Raw genomic sequence first — 13,697 nt, 5'->3', positions numbered from 1 at the left:
TGAAGGGTATCTAATGGCTCGGGGCTTGTCTGAGCTGAGGCCTCCATTGGTCAGATTTGACCATGGATATTGCATCCTAGTTATCTAGATACGCAGGCCTGGGCAGTATGATATGGAGATCAACCTGTTGCCCATGTAGCAAGCTCCCCCTCTCCACGCAGCTGATGAACCCAAAGGAACAGCAGGGCCAGTATAGTATGGTACTAGCAGCGTCGCAGGAGCTGCCAGCCAGCATTGAAGTCAATGTAGGACTGCCTTAGGGATTCCAGCTCCGGATTTTTCCTTTGGCGTTTACTCCCGAAGCCTTCTCCATGAGTGGGTTTAGCCTCAAGGCAGCAGAGGTTTGAGGTCAGCGTTTTCCTTCTCCTCAATGAGCTTCCAGCCATGGCTGACGAGCCCCATTTGCCCAGAGAGGCTGGTTTTTAAGGCACCAGTAACCTGCCTTTGCCCCTTCTCCTGTCAGTAGAAATAGTTCCGCTGGGCTTAGTAGCTAAGCCACATGTGAAGGCCAGGAGCTACACTTAGTTGCCAGAGACTATTTGAGATGCAAGCCATTGGAAGCATTTAATAGGCAGTTGGAGCTTATCTCCTTTACCACTCCTGGTTATAACAACCTTGAGGAACCTCTGGGCCTATATTCACCAGAATTTAGCAGAAACCTCATTGAAACCTCTCGAATGGTGAAAGACCTTGATAGAGTGGATGTGGGGAGGATATTTCCTGTCATGGGAGAGTCTTTGACTGGAGGACACAGCCTCAGAACAGAGGGGCTTCCTTTTAGAATGGCGATGAGGGGGAATTTCTTCAGCCAGAGAGTGGTGAATCTGTGGAATTCTTTGCCACAGGTGGCTGTGGAGGACAAGTCATTATGTATATTTAAGGCATAGGTTTACAGATTCTTGATTAGTCAGATCATGAAAGGATACAAGGAGAAGGCAGAAGATTGAGGCTGAGAGGAAAAATAGATCAGCCATGATGAAATGGTGGAGCAGACTCAATGGGCCAAATGGTCTAATTCTGCTCCCATATCTTATGGTCTTATGGGCTAGAAAAAGGGAGAAGAACTTGCTGAAACCCGTTGACCAACATGTTCAAGCATCCATCTTTTTAGTAAGTTGCTGGAAATCCAGATCAAAGCATACAAAATGATTGAGGAAATCAGCAGATCAGGCAGCATCTATGGAAATAGGACCACTTCTCCTAATCTGTCTAGGTCCCTCTGTAGCCTCTTGACCTCTCAAAGCTACCTACCCCCTCCACTAATCTTTGTATAGTCTGCAAACTTTGCAACAAAGTCATTAATTCCATCATCCAAATCACTGACATGTAATGTAAAAACAATCAGTCTCAACACGGACCCCTATGGAACACCACTAGCCACGGGCAGCCAACCAGAAAAGACTCCCTCTATTCCCACTCTTTGCCTCCTGCCAATCAGACACTGCCTTATTCATGCTAGAATCTTTCCTGTAATACCATGGGCTCATAGCTTGTTACACAGCCTCATTTGTGGCACCTTATCAAAGGCCTTCTGAAAATCCAAGTCCACAGCATCAGATGATTCTCCTTTGTCTTTCCTGCTTGTTATTTCTTTAAACAATTCCAGCAGATTAGTCAGTCAAGACTTTTCCCTGAGGAAACCATGCTGACTGCAGCCTATTTTATCATGTGCTTCCAAGACTTCCAAAACCACATCCTTAACAATCGACTCCACCATATTCCCAACTACTGAGGTCAGACTAACTGGCCTATAGTTTCCTTTCTTCTGCCTCACTCCCTTCTTGAAGACTGGAGAGACATTTGCAATTTTCAGTCTTCCAGAACCATTCCAGGATCTAGTGATTCTTGAAAGATCATTACTAATGCCTCCACAATCTCTTCAGCCACCTCTTTCAGAACGATGGGGTGTACACCATCTGGTCCAGGTGACTTATCTACCTTCAGATCTTTCAGTTTCCCAAGAACCTTCTCTCTAGTTATGGTAACTTCACACACTTCGTGCCCCCGACAACTGGAACTTCCACAGTGTAGACTGATGCAAAATACTTATTGAGTTCATCTTCCATTTCCTTGTCCCACATTACTACCTCTCCAACGTCGTTTTCCAGTTATCTGATATCTACTCTCATCTCTCTTTTTCACTTTATGTATCTGAAGAAACTTTTAGTATCCTCTTTAATATTATTGGATAGCTTGTTTTCATATTCAGTCTTTACTTTCTTCATGCCTTTTTTAGTTGGCTTCTGTTGGTATTTAAAAGCTCCCCAATCCTCTAACTTTCCCACTAATTTTTGCTCTTTTTTGGCTTTTATGTTGGCTTTGACTTCTCTTGTTATCCTGCCTGTAAAATGCTGCTTCTTCTTTGGAATGTATATGTCCTGTGCCATCCAAATTGATTCCAGAAATTTCAGCCATTGCTGCTCTGTCGTCATCCTTGCCAGTGTTCTTTTCCAGTCAATTCTGGCCAACTCCTCTCTCATGTCTCTGTAATTCCCTTTTCCCCGCTCTAGTACTGGTACAGTTGACTTTATCTTCTCCTTCTCATTATGAACACTTATCTCTAAGGGCACACTTGGGCACGTGGCCAAGTGGTTAAGGCATTCGTCTAGTGATCTGAAGGTCGCTAGTTCAAGCCTTAGCTGTGGCAGCGTGTTTGTGTCCTTGAGCAAGGCACTTAACCACACATTGCTCTCGTGTCTGTGTGAGGAGTGGCGACCCACACAGACTTCCAATCTGCGCCTTGTAAGGCATGAAAATGCCCGACGCAGGCCTCTCATGGTCTGAGTTGACATTCCCTCCCCCTCCCTAAGGGTTCTTTTACCTTAAGCTCTCTAATCAATTCTGGTTTATTGCACAGCACCCAAACCAGAATAGCTGATACCCTCATGAGCTCAACCATGAGCTGCTCTAAAAAGCCAACTCATAGGCATTCTAGAAATTTCTTCCCTTAGATTCCAGTGCCAATCTGATTTTCCTAATCTACCTGCATATTGAAATCCCCCATGACTATTGTAATATATATTCTTTTGCAATGCATTTCATATCTCCTGTTTTAATTGTAGACCACATCCTCACTACTATTTGGGGGTCTGTATACAATTACTATCAGGGTCTCTTTACCCTCGCAGTTCCTTTGCTCTATCCACAGTGATTCAGCACCTTCCAACCCTGTGCTAACTCTTTCTCATAGTTTAATTTCTTTTTTTTAACCAACAGAGCAATGCCACCTCCTCTGCCTTCCTGCTTGTCCTTTTGATACAATGCGTATCCTTGGACATTAAGCTCCCAGCTATAATCTTCTTTCAGTCACGATTCAGCGGTGTCTACAATATCATACAATCCAATCTGTAACTGCTACAAGTTCCTCTACCTTATTCCGTATACTGCGTGCATTCAGATATAACACCTTCAGTCCTGTATTCACCCTTATCAATTTTGTCTACCTCTTACGTTGTAACTCATCCTGTTGACTGCAAATTTGCTCGATCGTCAGTCTCTCCTTGCTAGGAGTCTCAGTACACATTGCTTCTGTTTGTAAACAACTACCTTATCGTCAGCACCCTCACTCCAGTTCCCATCCCCCTGACAAATTAGTTTAAACTCACCTGAACAACTCTAGCCAAACTGCCCGTAACGATATTGGACCCCCTTAGGTTCCGGTGTAACCTGTTACTTTTGTACAGGTCATACTTTCCACAGAAGAGATCCCAATGATCCATAAATCTGAACCCCTGCCCCCTGCACCCGTTCCTCAGCCATGCATTCACCTGCCAAATCGTCTTATTCTTACCCTCACTGGCATGTGGTACAGGCAGCAATCCAGAGATGACTACCCTGGATGTCTTGTTTCTCAGCTTTCTACCCAGCTCCCTAAAATCTCTCTTCAGGACCTCCTCACCTTGTCTCCCTGTGTCAGTGGTACTACTGGTTGCTCACCCTCACCCTTGAGAATGCCACGGACCTGATCCGAGACGTCCCTGATCCTGGCACCAGGGAGGCAACATACCATCCAAATGTCTCTATCTTCCCCACCTCCCCCCCACAGAACCTTGTCTCTGTTCCTCTGACTGAGGAATCTCCTATCACCACTGCAGTCCTCTTCACCTTTCTGCTGTTCTGAGCCACAGCACCAGACTCAGTGCCAGAGACCCGGTTACTGTGGCTCCCCGTGGTAGGTCATCCCCCCTCAATAGTATCTAAGGTTGTACACTTATTATTGAGGGGAATAGCCACAGGTGTACTCTGCACTGGCTGTGCATCTCCCCTCCTTCTCCTGACAGTCACCCAGTGTCCTGTCTCCTGCAACCTGGAGGTGACGACCTCCCTGTAGCTCCTGTTGACCACTTCCTCATTCTCCCGTATGAGTCAAAGGTCATCGAGCTACAGCTCCAGTTCATTAATACGTTGTCTCAGGAGCTGCAACTCAGTGCATCTGATGCAGATGTTTATCTGGAGACTGGAGACTTCTCACATCCCACACAGGGTATAAAACACTGCCCCTGGAAGCATTCTCACTAATCTGCTATGCCCTAACAGATAAAGGAATGAATAAATAAGGACAGAGAGAGAGAGTAACTTACAAGACAATGTACCTCTCCCAAACCTGTCTCACCTGAGCTCGATGAGCCACGGCCACTCGAAACACTGGCCCATTCAGATTGAATGGCTGCTCAACTTGCACTTGAGTTATTCTTCTTGGCCTTCTGTAATGAATCCCTCCTGCTGATTGGTTGCTCCTTAAATCAGAAAGACTGCCACAAAAATATGCCTTCAAAATCTTGACCGCCGCCCTGGTTTAAAAGAAGCTTTTTTCCCCTGCCCCGGTGTGGATTGTCCAACTCAAAGAAAACTGGCTCGAAGCTCTGCTTTTTAATTGTTGAGCGTGGACCTGACTGAAAGGTAGCTGTTTTTACGCATTGCCGATTGTTGATTGGTTGCTTCTCAAATCAGAATAACTACTGTGAAACTCTGCCTTCTAAATCACAATCACTGACCTGATCAAAAAGTAACTCTTTTTGCACACTCCTGGAAATGAATAAACAGTCAATCTTTCTCCAGATTGTTTTCCAAGTCTCGTAAATTTTACCTCATTTAGACTGCTACTAGACCACAACAACCAGTTAGACTCATTTAGACTGCTATGACTATCTTTACCACAACTACCTTTACTGTGACTACCTTTAGACTGAGGAGGAATAAATAAATCAAATAAAGCTTTTATAGTAAAAACAGAATTGTCCTTCTTCCCCTCCCCTTACCTTCTTAATCTAGCTTCTTACCCCTTGCTTTTCAGGCCTAATGAAGGGTTTCGGCTTGAAACGTTTATTCCCCTCCATAGATGCTGCATGACCTGCTGAGTTCCTCCAGCATTTTGAGCATCCTGCTCCGGATTTCCAGCATCTGCAGACTTTCTCATGTTTATAATGGAGAATTTAAATCCAGGTTTGCCAGAGATCATCCAGTGATTTCTCCACTCTTGCAGCATCACATGGACTACTGTTTTATATCACTTTCAGATTAGTGTTAATGAGGTGTTATGCCCATTTTAAGATTTATTATTTACTCACCTGAATGGTTGTCTCTCTGACTGGAGGCCTGTGACTTGTGGTGTGACACAGGGATTGGTGATGGGCCCGTTGTTGTTTGTCAACTCTATTAAAGATTTAGATGATAACAAGGAGAATTCCATCAGCAGATTTGTAGACAACACCATGATTCTGACTGTAGCTTGCAGTGGGATCTGGACCAGCTGGAAAAATGGGCTGAAAAATGGCAGATGGCATTTAATGCAAACAAGTGTGAGGTATTGCACTTTGAAAGGACAAATGAGGGAGGGGGAAGAAATTACCGGAAATTAGGAAAATGAACATTCATGCCAACAGGCTGGAGGCTACCCAAACGGACTATGAGGTGTTGTTCAAAATAGGAGTGTGGCAGCTGGTGTGATGTTTTATAACTCGGAGCGCTCCAGAGTTCAAAGGCTCGAAGTGCATTTATTATCAAAGTATGTACGCAGTGTACAACTCTGAGATTCGTCTTCTCCAGATAGCCATGAAACAAAGAAAAAACATGGAACCCATTCAAAGGAAAATATCAATTCCCTCCCCCACGCACTGAAAATAAACAAATCGGGCCAATGGCAACCGAAAAAAATGAGTGAAAAACGCAAAATTGAAAAGAGTCCAGGCATATTGAGTTCAGCTCAGTGTCTGATATCTGCAGGCCACAGAGTGGCGCTGTCTTTTCTGAGTTTCCTGTTCTCCCTGTGAACCGTGTGGGTTTCCTCCCACATCCCAACAACGTACCGGATAGTAGGTTAGTTCGTCATTGTAAATTGTCCTGTACGATGGGCCAGGGTAGGGTTAAATCAGTGGGTTTCTTGGCAGTGTGGCTCGTTGGGCCGGGACAGCCTGTTCCACACTGTATCTGTAAATAAATAAATGAACAAAATAAAACCTGAGTTTGGTGTCTTCATGGTAGTAGTGGGAGGGTATGGACCAGCATGTCGGAATGGGAATTGGATATCAAATTGGAATGAGTGGCACCAGGAGATCCTCCTATTCACGATGCCGTAAAAAGGCAGCATCCATCATTAAGGACCCACACCCAGGACACGCCTTCTTCTCATTGCTACCTTCAGGGAGAAGGTAGAGGAGCCTACAGACACTCACTCAATGATTTAGGAACAAATTCTTCACCTTCATCATTAGAGTTCTGAATGGACAATGAACCTATTAACACTACTTCTTCTCATTGCTACCTTCAGGGAGGAGGTACAGGAGCCTTCATCATCAGAGTTCTGAATGGACAATGAATCCATGTACTCTACCTCACTTTCTTGTGTTTGCTCTTTTTTTGCATAGTTTTATATATACTGTATATATTTCTCATTGTAATTGATAGACTTTTTATTATGTATTGCATTGTACTGCTGCCGCAAAGCACACATTTGCCAACATGTTCCAGCGATAAGACTTGGAAGATGGCAGCAGAGAATAATGTGACCGAAGGACATGTCCTTCAGACAGTTCATGAAGCTTCTACCTCTTTCAAAGATGATTCTGCTCCGAAGCTTTTCCATGCATTTGGAACCTGTGATTTGCATGTTGATGGTGTGTTTTTGGGCTGATTGAGCGGTCGGTAGCTTTATTGTCTCTGAGAGAGTTTGGTGAGGTCGGAGTGCATGGCCTGGAGGCCAAGGAGCCTGGTGACAGGACGTGACCCAAGATCGACTCAATTTCTCGCCGATCCTGCCAATCAAAGCCTCGAGCAAGTTTGAAGTCAACAAGGATGAGAGTGGCAGGTAACTGGGAGTTCAGTGCCACCTGCCTCCATTTGACTGGTTTCTCCTCCTCCCACTCGCTGCTGCCAAAGGAAGGTGCCTGCGTCTGACCAGTCGCTCTCTCTCGCTCTTGCTTACTGCTCCTAGAGGAAGGACATAGGAGAAGAAGAAATAGGAGCAGGAGTCGGCCATCTGGCCCGTCGAGCCTGCTCCACCATTCAATATCATGGCTGATCTGGCCATGGACTCATCTCCACCTACGTGCCTTTTCCCCATAACCCTTAATTCCCCTACCATGGAAAGATCTATCCAACTTGTCTTAAATATATTTACTGAGGTAGCCTTCACTGCTTCATTGGGAAGAGAATTCCAGAGATTCACCACTCTCTGGGAAAATCAGTTCCTCCTTATCTCTGTCCTAAATCTACTCCCCTGAATATTGAGACTATGTCCTCTAGTTTTAGTCTCACCTACCAGATACCTGCATCTATCTTATCTATCCCTTTCATAATTTTATGTGTTTCTGTAAGATCTCCTCTCATTCTTCTGAATTCCAGCAAGTACAGTCCCAGCCGATTCAATCTCTCCTCATACTCTAACCCCCTCATCTCTGGAATCAACCTGGTGAACCTCCTCTGCACCACCTCCAAAGCCAGTATATCCTTCCTCAAGTAAGGAGACCAGAACTGCACGCAGTACTCCAGGTGCGGCCTCACCAGTACCCTGTACAATTGCAGCATAACCTCCCTGCTCTTAAATTCAATCCCTCTAGCAATGAAAGCCAACATTCCATTTGCCTTCTTGACAGTCTGCTGCACCTACAAACCAACCTTTTGTGATTCATGCACAAGCACTCTCAAGTCCCTCTGCACAGCAGCATTTAAATAATAATCTGCTCTTTCATTTTTCCTTCCAAAGTGGATGACCTCACATTTATAAATATTGTACTCCATCTGCCAGACCCTTGCTCACTCACTTAACCTATCTATATCTCTCTGCAGACTCTCTATCTTCTGCACAATTTGCTTTTCCACTCAATTTGGTATCATCAGCAAACTTTGAAACAATACACTCGGTCATCTCTTCCAGATTATTATTGTACATTGTGAACAGTTGTGGGCCCAGCACCAACCCCTGCGGCCCACCACTCAGCACTGATTGCCAACTAGAGTAACACCCATGTATCCCAACTCTCTGCTTTCTATTAGTTAACCAATCCTCTATCCATGCTAATACATCACCCCCAACTCTATGCATCCTTATCTTATGGCATCTTAGGTCTTTTATGTGGCACCTTATCGAACGCCTTCTGGAAATCCAAGCAGATATCATCCATCTGTTCCCCTTTATCCACTGCGCTTGTTATATTCTCAAAGAACTCCAGTAAGTTTGTCAAACAGGACCTGCCTTTACTGAATCCATGCTGCGTCTTCATGATGGGTCCATTTCTTTCCAGATGCCTCGCTATTTCTTCTTTAATAATAGCTTCAAGCATTTTCCCAACTACAGATGTTAAACTAACCGGCTTATAGTTACCTGCCTTTTGCCTAATCCTTTTTTGAAAAGTTGCATGACAATTGCCATCTTCAAATCCACCGGTTTGGTAAGTTATCACCAAAGCCTCTACTATAACTTCTGCCATGTCTTTCAGTACCCCAGGATACATTCCATCAGGACCAAGGGACTTATCTATCTTCAGGTCCACAAGTTTGCACAGCGCTATCTCTTTAGTGATAGCTATTGTATCAAGGTCCTCACCTCCCATCACATCCATAACATCTCTCTTCAACATGTTAAATGTGTCCTCCACCATGAAGATTGACTCAAAATAGTAATTCAAAGCCTCTGCCATTTCCTCATTACCCAATATCAATTCCCCCTTCTCGTCCTCAAAGGGACCTACGTTCACTTTAGCCACCTCTTTCCGATCTATGTAATGATAAAATCTTTTACTACCTGTTTTTATATTTTATGCTAGTTTATTTTCATAATCTAGCTTCCCTTCCTTTATTGCTCACTTAGTAGTTCTTTGTTGCTTTTAAAGTTTTCCCAGTCTTCCAGTTTCCTACTACTCTTGGCAACATTGTATGCACGAGCTTGTAGTTTGATGTCACCTTTTATTTCCTTAGTTATCCAAGGCTGGCTCTCCCCACCCTTACTGTCCTTGCTCTTAACTGGAATAGACTTCTGTTGAACACTGTGAAAAATCACTTTGAAAGTCTTCCACTGTTCCTCAATTGTCCCACCATATAGCATGTTTTCCCAATCTGCACTAACCAAATTCTCCCTCATCCCATTGTAGTCTCTATTGTTTAGGCATAATACACTGGTTTTAGATTGAACTATTGCACCCTCCATTTGTATGAGAAACTCAATCATGCTGTGCCTGCGTGTGACCAGCTTCTGCCTCACCCTTGCTTCGTGCTCCTGGAGGAAGGTGAACAGCCTCCCTCTCACTCTTAGTCAATGCTGCTGGAGGATGGTACTGGACTCGTATCTCGGGCAAGGTTTAATCGATGCAGTTTGTGGATTGGACTCTGTAGTTCATGTTATGATGTATTTCTGTTTCCTTTTCTGATTGCTATTTTGTGCTATTTTGATTGTGGGGGGTGGGGCAGACTGTCTGAGTCAATGACTGACACAGTACTAGATTAAACTGAACATTCCTGAACTGTTTCATGGACTCTGCAGATTGATGTTTGACATCCTTTTTTTGCTGTTTGCACAATTTGTTTTTTTTTTGGTTTTGATGTTTTCTTTGAACGGATTCCACGGTGTTTCTTTGTTTTGCGGCTGTCTGTGGGAAGACAAATCTCAGGGTTGTAGACTGCATACATACTTTGATAATAAATCTTTGATGTTAAACCTAATTCTGATTCTGATTGAAGTGGCTGTGATTTTCCGAGTTTCTCTGTCTGATATCCACACTGCCATGAGAAAAGGAGCTGTTAAAGCTCGGGCTGCTGTTGTGTTTTACAGGTGGAGTATCAGTGTGATGGGTTCCTAGAGAAGAACAGGGACACGGTCCATGAAGAGCAGATCAACATACTGAAGGCCAGCAAGGTAAGGCACATTTCAGAATACAGTATCTTTGCCACTGTGTTGTGACTCAGCCTGCTGTGACCTGTATCTGACATAGGAGCAAATTAGACAATTTGGCCCACTGAGTCTGCATCATGGCTGATTTATTATCCCTCTCAACTCTCAACCCATTCTCCTACCTTGCCACTGTAGCCTTTTACACCCTTACTAATCAAGAACCAATCAAACTCTGCTTTAAATATACTCTATGACAGGCCGGCTGGTGGCGCAACGACATCGGCGCCGGACCTGGGAGCGGAGGTTCTCGAGTTCGAAACTAGTCGGGTCCGCCCCTGAGTATGTCCGCCAGAGAAAGCAGGATCTCCCAGTCTGTCTGCCAGAGAAAGCAGGATCTCCCAGTCTGTCCGCCAGAGAAAGCAGGATCTCCCAGTGGCCACACATTTTAATTCCACATCCCATTCCCATTCTGACATGTCTATCCACGGCCTCCTCTACTGTAAAGATGAAGCCACACTCAGGTTGGAGGAACAACACCTTATATTAATTCTGGGTAGCCTCCAACCTGATGGCATGAACATTGACTTCTCAAACTTCCGTTAATGCCCCACCTCCCCCTTGTACCCCATCCGTTATTTATTTATATACACACATTCTTTCTCTCACTCTCCTTTTTCTCCCTCTGTCCCTCTCACTATTCCCCTTGCTCATCCTCTAGGTCCCCCCCCCTTTCCTTCTCCCTGGGCCTCCTGTCCCATGATCCTCTCATATCCCCTTTGCTAATCACCTGTCCAGCTCTTGGCTCCATCCCTCCCCCTCCTGTCTTCTCCTATCATTTTGGATCTCCCCCTCCCCCTCCCACTTTGAAATCTCTTACTCACTCTTCCTTCAGTTAGTCCTGACGAAGGGTCTCGGCCTGAAACGTCGACTGTACCTCTTCCTAGAGATGCTGCCTGGCCTGCTGTTTTCACCTTCAGTCCTGTGTTCTTTGCCCTTTTGAATTTTGCCTCTGTTGTACAATTTAACTCTTTGCTCTGTCTGCATTTGTACCCAATCATTGGCTTGTCCTTCCTTACATTCATATTACATATAACATCATCTACTTGTAAACCTGCTGGCTCATCCTCAGCTCTATCATACTGGTTCCCATCTCCCTGCCATATTAGTTTAAACCACTTCCAACAGATCAAGTAAACCTGCCCGCAAGAATATTGGCCCCCCCTCAGATTCAAGTACAACCCCTCCCTTTTGTACAGGTAACACCTGCCCCAGAAGAGGTCTCAATTATACTGAATTCTGAATCCCTGCCCACTCCTCCAATTCTTCAGCCATAAGTTTATCCGCCACTTCATTCTATTCCTATCCTCACTGTCGCGTGGCACAGGCAACAATCATGAGATTACTACCCTTGAGGTCCTGCTTCTCAGCTTCCTTCCTAACTCCCTGCATTCTATTTTCAGGACCTCCTCCCTTTTTCTACCCATGTTGTTGCTACCAATAAGCACCATGGCTTCTGGCTGCTCAATCTCTCTTTTCAGAATATTGTGATGCATTTATAAACATTGCGGACTCTGGCACCTGGGAGGCAAACTACCATCATGTTTCCTTTTTGTGTCTGCAGAATCGCCTATCTGTCCCCCTGACTATTAAGTCCCCTATCACTGCTGCCATCCTTTTCAATTCCTTACCCTCTGAGCCACAGGGCCAGGCTCAGTGCCAGAGGCAAGGCCACTGTTCCCTCCCCCAGTACTTCGCTCACCCCAAAACAGTACTCAAAATAGAATACTTACGGTTGAGGGTTCGGCCACAGGGTTGATCTCCACAATCTGACGTTCTCCTTCCCTCTCCTGACAGTCACCCGTTTATCTGCCTCCTGTAGCCTTGTGGTGACTATCTCCCTGTAGCACCTGTCTATCACCTCTTCACTTTCCCAAACAAGCCAAAAGTCATCGAGCTGCTGCTCCAGTTTCTCAACATGGTCTCCAAGGAGCTGCATCTTGATGCTCCTGGTGCAGATGTGGCCATCGAGCATGCTAGTAGTCTCTCAGAAATCCCACATCTGTCACTCAGAACAGAACACTGCCGCTGCAGACATACCCCCTATTCTCTCAAGCGTTAATTCAGAAAAAGAGAAATAAGAAATAAGGAATGAACTTATCTAGTTACCTTGCCACCACCTGTTCTCAACGAAGCCCTGTTGAGCCAAAACCTTACTACTCTGACTCAGACTACTCCAACGACAATTGCTCCTATGATGACCACTCCATTAGACGGTACCTCTCTTTTATAAAGACAGGGTTTTTTAAGCTCTTCATCGGACCTACACGGGTACGCTTCTGTTGTGTTTGCACAGTACTTCAATCAAAGACTCCCTATATCAATGATATAACTATATCAATGATCTGAATGATAATGTGTGTGAGCACGTGGCCAAGTCGTTAAGGCATTGAACTAGCTATCTGAAGGTCGTGAGTTTGAGCCCCAGCCGAGGGAACGTGTTGTGTCCTTGAGCAAGGCACTTAATCACACATTGCTCTGCGATGACACTGGTGCCATGCTGTATGGGTCCTAATGCCCTTCCCTTGGACAACATTGGTGTCATGGAGAGGGGAGACTTGCAGCATGGGCAACTGCTGGTCTTCCATACAACCTTGCCCAGGCCTGCCCCCTGGAGAGTGAAGACTTTCCAGGCGCAGATCCATGGTCTCGCAAGACTAACGGATGATAATGTGGTTAACTGGGTCAGCAAATTTACAGATGACACCAAGACTGGGGATGTAGTGGACACTGAGGAAGACTATCAAAGCATCTCGACCAGCTGGAAAAATGGGCAGAGAAATAGCAGATGGAATTTAATACATACAAATGTGTGGTGTTGCACTTTGATAGGACCAACTAGGGTAGGTCTTATGCAGTGAGCCATAGGGCACTGAGGAGGGTGATAGAACAAAGGGATCCGGGAATACAGGCCCATAATTTATTGACAGTGCTGGCACAGTTTGATAGGGTTGTAAAGAAAGCTTTTGGCACATTGGCCTTCAGAAACCAAGGTGCTGAGTACAGGAGATGGAATGTTATTTTGATGTTGTATAAGACATTGGTGAGGCCTGGTGGAGTATAGTATGCAGTTTTTGGTCACCCACATACAAGAAAGATGTAAATAAGGTTGAAAGATAACGGAGAAAGTTTCTGACCGTGTTGCTGGGACTGGAGGACTTGAGTTAGAAGGAAAGATTGAATAGGTTAGGACTTTATTCCTTGGAACGTAAAAGACTGAGGGGGGACTTGAAAGAGGTATACAAAATGTTAGAGAGATATAAATAGGGTAAATACAAGCAGGCTTTTTCCATGAGTTTGGATGGAACTACATCATGGG

At 44.9% G+C, this 13,697-nt stretch overlaps 1 protein-coding gene across 2 annotated transcripts in view; it reads left to right on the top strand.

Annotated features, from left to right (window-relative positions):
- The window catches only part of LOC134343838 (unconventional myosin-Vb-like), a 293,220-nt gene that overhangs the window by 158,150 nt on the left and 121,373 nt on the right, over positions 1-13,697 (top strand). For both annotated transcript variants that reach the window (XM_063042611.1, XM_063042610.1), the window contains exon 14: positions 10,262-10,345. In XM_063042611.1, coding sequence (XP_062898681.1) covers positions 10,262-10,345 — 84 coding nt within the window. The remainder of the gene's footprint in view (positions 1-10,261; positions 10,346-13,697) is intronic.

The sequence above is a fragment of the Mobula hypostoma genome, chromosome 3 (genome assembly GCF_963921235.1).
Source record: "Mobula hypostoma chromosome 3, sMobHyp1.1, whole genome shotgun sequence".
NCBI lineage: Eukaryota > Metazoa > Chordata > Chondrichthyes > Myliobatiformes > Myliobatidae > Mobula > Mobula hypostoma.
Note: the sequence above shows the minus strand (reverse complement) of the source record. Positions and strands in the feature narration are given on the sequence as shown.